This window comes from Eschscholzia californica, unplaced genomic scaffold (assembly GCF_041429995.1).
Source record: "Eschscholzia californica isolate CP2 unplaced genomic scaffold, dmEscCali1.0.p SCAF_6, whole genome shotgun sequence".
Classification (NCBI taxonomy): Eukaryota; Viridiplantae; Streptophyta; class Magnoliopsida; order Ranunculales; family Papaveraceae; genus Eschscholzia; species Eschscholzia californica.
Window position 1 is genome coordinate 15,686,701 of NW_028238483.1, and position 12,120 is coordinate 15,698,820.

The 12,120-nt window shown below is 34.8% G+C and overlaps 1 protein-coding gene and 1 pseudogene across 2 annotated transcripts; one reads left to right on the forward strand and one right to left on the reverse strand.

The window, feature by feature from the left end:
* Positions 1–50: 50 nt before the first annotated feature.
* On the forward strand, positions 51–9,798 carry LOC147531975 (L10-interacting MYB domain-containing protein-like). 2 transcript variants are annotated; one of them, XM_086648632.1, is made up of 4 exons: positions 580–2,474; positions 6,718–6,819; positions 6,913–8,975; positions 9,061–9,798. In XM_086648632.1, exons 3-4 carry the CDS (start codon positions 8,649–8,651, stop codon positions 9,628–9,630), a joined length of 897 nt encoding a protein of 298 aa, XP_086504758.1. In that variant the 5' UTR covers positions 580–2,474; positions 6,718–6,819; positions 6,913–8,648; the 3' UTR covers positions 9,631–9,798. The 2 variants fall into 2 exon arrangements, 1 of the variants encoding a protein (XP_086504758.1); XR_015227794.1 differs by lacking the exons at positions 6,913–8,975; positions 9,061–9,798 and having other exon boundaries at positions 51–2,474; positions 6,718–6,787.
* The window catches only part of LOC147531976 (EIN3-binding F-box protein 1-like), a 37,684-nt pseudogene continuing 26,770 nt past the window's right edge, over positions 1,207–12,120 (reverse strand).

Here is a 12,120-nt window from a genome sequence, read left to right on the forward strand (position 1 = left end):
CTACAGTTTTATGTGTTTGTTATTCAAAATAACCTTATTAGAAAAAGTTGTGTAAACTCGGCCTGAATCACGATCCAACGACTCACAACCACCCTGTTTCATCAATAGAGAGAAAGTGGCGCGAATCCAACCATCTGATTTGAAATTCACGACAATCTTTTCAGTGACAATCTTTTCGGTAGCTGGAACATTTCGTATCGTTATTGCTTTGTGAGAATTTTCAGACCTTTAAAAAATAGAACATATAATTAGTGAACCAAAAGCGACGAAGTTAATCAAGCAAAATTGCTTAAGATGTCACAAAGTCAGCCCCTTTCGAAATCATTGGTTCTAAACCACTTCACTACCACAGCCAAAGCCATCTTTTTTTATTGAAATTGAGGAAAGCATCTGATTCCAATTTGATCAAACTACCCACTAAGAAATAGCTTCATAGTTTGGATGGAGCATAATACTTTACTTTCCCTTACCAAATTCTAATACCCAAAAACTTCTTTTATAAGCTCCAATATTCCTATTGAACATAATTCTCTCCATCAAAAAAAAAATATCCATAAAATTTTGCTAAGTTTCTAGCCCATTCAACAAATTGAAAGATACCCATCATTATATACCAATCAATATAGTTTAGAGGAATCATACACCAAAATTTCACCATCTCCATGTAGGTTTGATTGAAGAAGAGAAGTTTATATGGGTGGTAGTAACAGGAATAAACCTTCTTCCAATGAAAAGCTACTTGCTATAGTTTTGGGCATTCTAGCTGTGATATCTCCATTATATATCAATCAGAAACCATCACTAGAGGAAGAGGAAGAAGATGATGTTGAGTTCAACTTCTCAACTTGGCTACCTCTGTTTCTATTGATCTTAATCGTAGCCATATGTTTCTCTCGTAAACTAGACCAGAGTTTTTCGAACTTTGACCCTTACTGGATACATAGAGTTGGAGGTTCTTCGGTTGGGATAGTCGTCGTTCTCATGGTTCTTGGGTTAGTTCTCAAATGCAAAGGTTCAAATATGGGTTAGTACTAGTTTATCCAAGTTTTTTTTCCTTTGTTGTCCATGATTTTGTAATGCAAACCCCTTTATCAACTTATTCTGAAATATCTTAATATGTTTTGTATAAATAACTAATCAGAGCATTACCCAACCTAAGAGCTTTTGAAAATTAAGAAAATGAAAATCTGAATAACAGGAAGATGATGACAAGTAAAAGAGATGATGCTTCATTTCTATAACAGTAGATTCATTAATACACATATTACAATCTCGTTCGCTGAATCACACAAACCACCAGTTAGAAATCGTTTGTTTCTCTGCATGAAGCAGCAAGAATTGGTGTAATTGAGTTTCCTCAATACCATGAACGTTCATACAGTCCAGCATCGGACTCAAGTTCAATCCAACAACCCGAACGAAAGGATTCAAATGACCATCCATAAACATAGTTGTAATCTGGTATAAGATATCACAGTACAGAGTCATATATGTATTTACGAGTGAATTTTTGAATAGGAAAACACACCTGAGTGCGTCCATATAGCTTGAGGACTTTAGTGACAAGCAGCTATAAACAATTAATCCTAATGCTGCGTCTGTCAAATTCCGGCAACAAGACAGACCAAGCTCACCAGTTTATTTGAGCAACGTTTGGGTAGCGACATGGCCGTGTGACTTCCAACCTGTAACAGATCCACCCATCACTCATTTTTTTAAGTAGTAAAACCACCGCAATCCCTACACCCAGGGGATCCAGAAGAATGCACAGACCCAAGCACGAATACCAGACTTATCAAAAAGAATGTACACAAATTTGTCCAGTTAACTTGCTCGGTGTGCATCCATAGCGAGTATAATCATGCACAAGTTCATCTGAAAAGGCCATATAACGATCTCAATATACCTAATTATTCACCTGGCCCAGCCAGCTAGTCAAATTGTCGAAGCATGTAAAAAAGTGAAATTGTGCAGACCTAGGAGAGCCTAGTTCACTCAAAACTCAACGTTGACCACACAAATGATTCACACACAACTATACCACGAAACCTTAGAGTATCTCCAATAGAAGACTCAAGAAAAACTCCAAATATCCAAGGTGTCAGGTGTCAAAAGTGGATATTAAAATGGTCTCTTTCCTAGGAGGTAGGTCATTTAGATATACCAATAAATAATTAACACTGTAAACGTCAAATTTTCCATTAAATAGCTGACGTGACACTTAAAGATCCTCAGGAAGACACTTTAAGTGTAGAGTGTCCCATTGGAGATGGTTTTTAACAAAATGACCATGTTGACATCGTACCTTCTCAACATTCTAGAGGCTTCAACGAAAGCAGCAACAACTTCATCACTGTTATACCGGAAAATGGTTATGAGTTAGATCACTGGAGGAAAACAAAATAGCGCATGCCGAATACTTCATAACATGAAGAAAATGAGAGAGTTACAGACACAAAATCAAGCAAACAAAGGTATCGATTATTTTGAGATCAATCTATTTCTGTTATGATACATATTGACTATGATTTGATGTAAAAGACACGACCATGGCATCTAGCACAATCTAACCGCCAGGGCTAAGGTTACTAAATTTTCTTCAAAACCAGCTTATAAGGAAAAGTTAGCCCAAGGCTTATGTACTTTTCAAATTCTAATTCCCCGGCCATGTGGTATAATGCTAATATATTCTATCCTCGAGGAGTCGGCGTCGCTAAAATCGATACTGTTTAGTACAAGAGAATATATCCATTTTCAAAAATATTATGATCTTGAAGTTTAAAAGATCACTATGTCAATTCTACTAAAATAAATTGGAGAGGTTCTAGTAGTATTACCATCAACTTGCTAGTGTTACACTCTTCAAGGATTTTGGTTAACTTCCATAAAACGATCATTCGTCTTTCGTGAATCACACAAGATCTCACTTAATAGGTTTCCATTCAATAATAGATTCTGTAAGCTTCATCCATCAATCTCTGATAATCTTCATTGCAGTAGAAAATTTACACCAGGTAAATTTTCAACTTCTTTATCAACTACAGAACCAGTAGCAACTTCTTTATCAACCATTGCTTTCATTCTTGCTTTCATCAGAATCAAGAACAATCACCTCAATCTTACTCTTCGAATCCTCATTTACTGGATGAACCAATACAAGAATTAATCTCATTTACTTCATCAAGATTCATGTTATTGTCGTACTCTTTAACTACAGTATCTGATTTGGAAGCAAGACAAGAAACCTGTGGAGATCCAGGTGAAGAAGATGAAGAAACGGGAATGGAATCAAATCTTAATCCTTGAAGATCGGAGTTTTTGGAATTAGGGGTTGATGAAGTCATTCATAAAGATTCTTGAATTTTCTATGGGGGTTGAGATTCAAAAAAGCCCGCTTTTAGGATTTGTTAGGAGATTAAAATCAAAATCGGTTTTAGGGTTTGTTCGGGAAGATTAAAATCAAAATCGCTTTTAGGGTTTGGTTTTGGGTATTTTCTGTTAGGGCAGGTTTGGATTAGGAAGAAAAAGTTCCCGCTCAAAATAGAAGCGATGGTTGATGAGGTACTGTAGGATGTATTCTAACTTTTGTGCATTGGCTATTACAGTTTCTTAAACCAAGGTTGGCGCATCTCCAATGGGACACTCTAACAAACACTCTAAAAGTCCTAGTTGTCAAGGGCCAATAGAGATTCTTTTTCCTAAATGTCAATATAGAGACACTCTAATTTTTGTTGGTCTCCAATGGAGATCTCTAAATTTAGAGTGTCCTCTTGAGATTCTCTAAGTACCACATAAGCAAATCAATTAGTTTTAAACCAAAATATAGATTTTTAGAGTTTTTCTTGAGTGTTGCATTGGAGAAGGTTTTGCAATAGAGTGTCTCTAAATGACCAAATAGGAAAGAGGTCATTTAGAGATCCATTTTTTACACTTGACAAGTAAGATTTTTAGAGTTTTTCTTGAGTCTTGCATCGGAGATGCTCTTAGGGGCGACTGAAGGTGTCCCCAATGTGACCGTTGGGGACCCAACGGTCACATTGGGGACAGATGTTGGCCGCTGGATTACCCAACGGCCAGACCTGCCTTATTTTTTTTTGTAAAATAAAAATATTAAACAATTAAATATGAAATTAAAAATAACAAAAAAATAAAAAATAACTTAAAAATCAAAACCACCATTAATAATAAAATTATATTAATACAAACCGACTTTTGCATTAATAATCCGACGATCCAAAACACAAAACTAATAATCCGACGATCCAAAACGCAAAACTAATAATCCGACGATCGAAAACACATTACTAATAATCCAACGACCAAAAGTTATTCATTGTCATCGTTAGATCTCGTTTCCATAAGTGTTCAATATGATCTGCCTTCAACCGAGAATGAGTCTTGGCTTCTAATTCGACCTACACGTTCAAGCACTTCGTCCGATAAGTCTTCTCCACGCTCTATCGGACTCTTTCACATCCCTCAATATTGATTGTAGCATTTGGACCTTCGTCTTCAATAATCATGTTATGCATTATGATACATGCCTTCATAATATCACTCATGGTCTTTACGTCCCACCAACGTGAGGGTCTCCGAATAATTCCCCAACGAGTTTGCAGTACACCAAAAGCTCGTTCAACGTCTTTTCGAACCGACTCTTATCTTTTGGCATAATATGCTTCTTTTGGACCACGTGGATTAGCAATAGTTTTAACTAAAGTACCCCATGGAGGGTATATCCCATCAGCAAGATATATAATAACCCATATTATATTGTGTGCCATTAACTACATAATTAACTGGGGGACTCTCATTGCTTAACAGTTTATCAAAAACCGATGAACGTTCAAGAACATTAATGTCATTGCATGATCCAGGCATCCCAAATAATGCATGCCATATATGGAGGTCTGGCGGTGCAACTGCTTCTAGGATGATAGTTGGGGTTTTGACATGGCCAGTGTAGGATCCGTGCCATGAGGCGGGACATTTACTCCATTCCCAATGCATACAATCAATACTCCCTAGCATTCTAGAAAATCCTTGCGATTCACCAAGTGCTAGGAGTCTAGATATATCTAATTCATTCGGATCTCTCAAGTATCTAGGGTCGAACACATGGATGACTCCTATTAGAAATTCTCTTAAAGATTCAATGACAGTAGACTTACTAATCCGACAATATTCGTCTTGTGAGTCGGCCGCACATCCATATGCAAGCATCCTCCTTACAGCTGTTATTTTTTGATGAGGTGAGCATCCCTTTTGCCCAAATGCATCAACTCTTTCAGTAAATCTGGGGTTGTACCCCCCAACAGCATTGAGAATACGCAAAAATAAACCACGATTCATCCTGTAGCGTGTTCGAAACAATGTGTCATCATAAGTTCGAGTTTCATTGAAATAGTCTCATGATGTTTTCATGACCGAGTTGTCTATTACGATCTATAGTTTGGCGACCCAAAACAGAACCAACATGACGAGAACGTCATCGTGTAACGTTATTTTCCATTTTTTCTAACATTCTACGATCATCGTCATCTCTTTGTCGAGCCCATTCATCTTCTTCAAACATCAACATTAATAAAGTAAAATTGGAATTCATGAGATTCAAAGGATTTATGGGATTCATAAGATCCATGGTAGAGAAAGAAGAAGATGAAGTTTGATGAGAAAGAAGAAGATGAAGTTTGATGAGAAAGAAGAAGATGAAGTTTGATGAGTTTGTAGAGAAAGGGAGATGTATTTATAGAGAAATATGAGATATTTAATATGGTGGTTGGATAGTTAAAAATATTTAATATGGTAGAAAAGAGGGAAATTCAAATTTCAAATTCAAATTTTCGGCCTCAAGAGAGGCTGGAGCTGAATTTTAGAGGCTGAGCTGAGGCCAAAAATTTTGGGTGAAAAAGTGGTTTTTTCGGCCTAAGACATGCTGGGGTTGGAGATGCTCTAAAAGTCCATCTCACCTCATTACAAAAATACGGACTAGTTGGGCTATTTATAACGGCTCGATGAAAGTCGTCACATGTAATATATGTATAACGGGCTGGCCATAAGAAAATCGTCACAAAAGAAGAAAATACGGACCTGCGCTATTTTTTACTAGTTGGCCACTTATGATGGCTAGGACGGGCCGTCATAAAATTGTTATTATAATGGTTTATTTCGAGTCAACCCGTTGTAACTAGTCCAATTAAGTTTGCGCCACCGTTGACGCCTATATTTGGGTTTCTGTAACGGCTTTGTAAATAATAGCCGTTACAAAAGACGAAATTATGGCCCCACACAAATTACCAAAGCCCAAAATATGGCGAGAGAGGAGAAGATAAAATATATATGTGTAATCTAATTTCATCTTCAGTTCTCACAGTTGTACATGTAATCTAATTTCAGTTGGTGTTCATCATGTACATATGTAATAACTTAGGTTTCCTTTACAATCTAGGACATCTTCTAAATTTTGCAATTTTCGTGTTAATGGCTTTAGATTGATTTAGGTTAATAGGTACTTTGCAGTTTTTAGTTATATTAATTTTGCTTTATTGTATTTCTTATGATTTAATGAGAGCTCTTATTAGAAGCAATGCTTATTAAGACTGATATGAATATGATTTAGTTTCAGATTTTATGTAGTTATGAATTTTGAATCTGATTTCAATATTAACTTTTATCAATCCTAATTATATTAACTTTCATTTACTTTGTCTATATCAGTTTGAAGAGAAGAATGGCACCAAGGCTACTTGACTTGATTTGTCAGGTTACTAGATTAAAAAAGATAAAACTTACGTTAACCAGGAGACGGCGGATAAAATTGTTAAGTTCTAATGAAACTTAATTTACTTTTGTGGCCATATAACGTGTTTTAGGTTGATATTTTATTGTTAATCAAATTTGTAATATTAGCAGACGGAAATGGGTGCGGACGCAGAGCATCAGCGAAGTCAGTGTACCTCAGACAACTATTTTGTCGACATTCCTGGTCCAGATGATATATATTTTCGTCATATTCCGCCCAAGATACGTGGTCGAGCCCGAACGATGCCCTTTGTCAAACCAAAGGATGCAGGTTTTAGGAAAGAACGATCTGGTGACGTCTCAACTCTTCAAAACGAAAATGAAGAGCTCAAAAAAAATTGGCTGCATTTGAGGAAAAGCAAGCTGCAAAAGAGGCAAACCAAGTTGCACTACTAGAGACGCAAGAGAGACAAAGCAGGGAAATGGCAGTGTTTTATGCATTTATGCAACAACAAGAACAACGAGAACTACCTTTTGATTCTTCACGACAACTTTAGGTAACATTTTAGTTTCAGCATATATTTACTTTTAACTTACATTATAGGATGTCATAAACTTAGTAAATTTAGGCTACCATGATATATGATACCAAATCAATCTTCATATAGGTTATATTGTTAGCTTTTTTCTGTAAAAATCTCACCCTTCTTTAGTCACATCTAACATACGTCATAATTGAGCGTTGTTATAGAAAACATAGAGAAAACTTGTCTTGTTTATGCAACTAGATTGACTTTATACTACTTTTGTACCATAATTCTATTATCTTCTAAAGAAGCATTCGGGATTCTAATTCAATCTCCAAGTTTTCAAGGTACCCAATATCATCACTAAGCCATAGATCATCAGAGTTAGGACTCGTTTGGTTGCACCTAAAATAAGCTAAAAGCTAGTTTTTAGCTTATTTTATGAGCTTATTGAAAATCATATGTGTTTGGGTAAAAAAAGCCGCAGCTTATTTTAAGCACAAAAAGCCCAATTATCATGAAAAAATCAGCATTTTGTAGCGTTTTGCTTATTGCTTATTGCTTTTTGATGGAAAATTCTATTTTCAAACTAAAAAAACCCACGACTAGGGTTTTAGATATTTATTTTCTTCTTCCTTCTCTTCTTCTACAAGTTAGGGTTTGGAGAAAAATTGATTGTTGCCGAAACCAGACGACACGTCCAATCCTTTGAAGCAACCATCGAACTGGTTAGTATAATCGAATCATATCTCTATCTAAAAGTCATATTTTAGAGTATTAATGTCTTTTTCCATGATCTTGGTGACATAAGAATGGTTTGTTGTTAGTTCTTGATTGCATTAGCAAGAGGGTCATACCTATTTTGTTTTTATTGTTTTTATCTTATATATTGATTGCATTAAATCTACTATTCTAAGGAGAGAAACTCTCTTTTGGAAAAAAAAAATGAGTTTCTATTAGAACTTAATTTTTTTGTAATGATTCTTATAATAGATAGAGAGTGGGGACAGAGAGACGATAGGTGTGGTTAGGTATAAAGTTGAGGGATGAGTTACAGTGGAGTTTCAAATTGAGGGAGAAGTAGTGTAGTGCATTGAAACTTGGTTACCATGATGGTGATGGTGAATTGGTGATAATGTAATTGATTTGTGGACTAGTTAACATAATATATTGCATTGGTAGTTCCATGGTTATGGTGATACCATAATCTTCACTTTGTTATTTATAGATTTAAACTCTAATGCTATCTTTCTAGAGAGAGAAGCTTTATTTTCCAGAGATAAAACCTATGCCTATTAGAACTTAGGATACCTTAACTACTCTTTGTATTTACTTTATAATGACATATATTTAATTGAGATTACTTAAATATCAATTAGTATGTTAAGTCAAGATGGCAGGAAGTATCACTCAAACTCAGGCACACTGGAATTTCATAAGATATTTGTATTTTCATGTGTGGAAGAAGTACAAAAGGGTAATAGACCAGGCTCTACCTTGAGTAAGGAAGGTTACAAAAATTTGTGCGATAAATTTTTTAATTTGACGAAGATATTTTATGACAAGAAAAAGATGAATAATCACTGGGATGCAACTAAAGAAAATTGGAAGATATGGAATAAGTTAATTAACCACACTGGTTCTGGTTGGGATCCGGAATCTGGTACATTGACTGCTTCAACTGATTTTTGGAATGATTACATACAGGTAAATGTTTCATTAACATGTAATTTAATGGTTTGGACCACATATAAATACAAGTACTAATTATCGTATAAACATTTACCACCAGAGGAATCCAAAGGCAGCTTGCTTCCGTGATTCTAGATTACAACAAGAGAAAGAACTTGGATATCTTTTTGGCCGTACAACTGCTGTAGGTGAAATGACATTTTCTCCAAATGCTGGTGAATTGCCTTCATTCATTCCAAACTCAAATGCACAAACAGAAGTTGATGGTCAAACTCATGCTACACAACCGCGAGTTAACAGTCAAACTTTTGAAACACAACAGTCTTCTGATGATGACGCTGGAATAGGAGAACAAAATGAAGCACAACGTTGTAGTAAACAATCATTACAAATTAAAAAATGTAGAAGGTCATCTAGAGCTTCGAAGATCGCCACTTCAATGGAAAAATTAGTAGATGCAGTGGAGAATCGAACAAAAAATGTCGAAAAAGTATATAGCATTAAGTGCATTGACACCTTGGATACGATGACAGATTTAATACCAGTAGGAAGTGAACTTTATTATGCAGCCATTGACAGTTTCATGGACAAAGACGTTAGGGAGGTCTTTATGTCTCTACCCGATGAAGTTCGCTTTGAATGGTTGCGGAGAAAATATCATAGTTTTTAGCAAACGAATTATAATTTCTGAACTTAGATTTTTAGTTTAGATACTACGATTATTTTTTCAGTGTTAATAACTGCATGTTTATGGTATTTTAATTTTATTAAGAGATTATTTGTTGATAAAATATTATGATTGGATTCATCAGTTTTGATTCATTATTTATATTTGTTTTATGTTCTATTTATTTACATGAGGTGGTTTACCGAGTTTTTTTTGTTGAAGTAGGTTGTTTACCGAGTTTTTTTTTGTTGAAGTAGGTTGTTTACCGAGTTAATTAAATAATTTTTATGACCAGTATCAATGGACTCGGATGAAGAAGATGCTATAATCATTGCAACTTACAGTGTTGCACAATATTACTTTGAGAAATATGTGACAAAGAATCCAATTAGAGAATCTGTTTTAAATGGGAATGCATATGTAACAGAGCTTTTGCATGGATACCCGCAACCATGTCGTGATTTATTACGTATGGATCAACACGTTTTCCAAAAATTGTGTCAAACAATGAGAGAAGAAGGTTTATTGAAGAATACAAGACATGTGTCTATTGAAGAACAAATGGCAATTTTTCTTATGACTATTGGTCATAATGAAAGAAATGTTATGATGTGTGACCGTTTCCAACACTCTGGAGAAACTATCAGCCGCCATTTTAATTCTGTATTAAAAGCTATGGCGAAATTTTCTATTTCAATTATCAAACCACCAGAAAATAGCGTAGTTCCATCTCATATTCGACGCAACTCGAAATATTTGCCATTTTTCAAGGTAATGTATCAAATTTAATTTTAGATGAATAACCGACTGATAGTAGATCTTTAATACAATTATCTTTATACTTGTAGGATTGCATTGGAGCAATTGATGGGACACATATTAGTGCTCATATTCCGTTGGCAAAACAAGTTCCATTTCGAGGACGAAAAGGTTAGCACCCAAAATGTGCTAGCAGTATGCTCATTTGACATGAAGTTTACTTTCGTACTTGCTGGATGGGAAGGTACAGCTAATGACTGGAAGGTTTTTTTGAGACAATTAATAACCCGTTGATGAATTTCCCACATCCACCTGCAGGTAATTTTTCATTACGATTTATTACATTGATATTCATATATAGTGGTATACTGATACATAATTGCATATAATTCTAGGTAAATATTATGTTGTTGACGCCGGATATCCGAATATGAATGGCTATTTGGCTCCATATCGTGGCGTACGGTACCATCTTCCTGATTTTCGTCGTAGTGGTCAAGCGAGAACACGGAAAGAAATATTTAATCATCGGCATTCGTCACTAAGAAGTGTTATAGAGAGATGTTTCGGTGTATTAAAAGTAAGATTTCCGATTCTTAAATGTATGTCACCATATCCATATGCATCACAAGTATTAATTGTTGTAGCATGTTTGGCGGTCCACAACTTTATACGTAAAGAAACGGCTACAGATTGGTTAATGGAGGAATATAATAATGATGCAACTGTATCTGATTACGATGATGAAGAAGAACGTGGAGAATACTACGAAGAATCACAACCACAAATAGTCAATCAACAAGAACAAGTGCAAATGGACATTATTCGAGATCAAATTGCTGATAGTATTGCTCATGTCAACAATGATAGTGATGATTAAGTTTTCGCGTTTTCATTCTTGAAATTTATCAAAAACAATGTTCACTTTGTTTAAGTTTATTAGCGTACTTATATAACAACTAGTTTATTACTATATAAAATTAATAATATATTCTTAATTTTTATTAATATATCTTGGAAAATTTTTATAATTCATATGAACATAAAATTTATAATCAAATAAGAATACATTTATTAGCTTATTTTACCCGAACGCCTCGCTACAGCTTTTGGAGATAAAAAAAGCTCTTTTATTATGCTTACCAAACAACAAAAACTGCTTATTGTTAAGCGCTTTTTTATGGGCTAATTAAAAGCTCTTAAAAATAAGCTATATGTGTATCCAAATGAGGCTTAGATTTCTCAAACCAGACTTTGATCTTCAATGTGGAGGGAGCATTATTTAAGTCTTCATCTTTGTTTCCTTACTTTCTGCTTGTTGCCTTTGAAGTTGGAGGACTAATAAGAGCACTTATAGTATTACTATTATATCCTCTTATTTGGTTGGTTAATGAAAATATGGGTTTAAAAACTATGGTCAGTTTTTTGGAATAAAAATGGAAACTTTTAGAGTTGGAAGATCTGTTTTGCCTAAATTCTTCTTAGAAAATATTTCTTTTGAAGGGTTTGAAGTGTTAATGAGGTTTGGAAGAAAAGTGGGTATGAGTTAGTTGTTACCTAGGATCATAGTTGAAGGTTTCTTAAAAGATTATCTACAAGTTGACTTTGTTATTGGCAGAGAACTAAAGGTCTATAATGGGTATTATTTTGATAGGCAATGATGTTTCACTTAATATATCTGTTTTCATATCTTGCAGACGAGAAAGGGAAGTGTGCTAAGCTGGTGAAGACAAG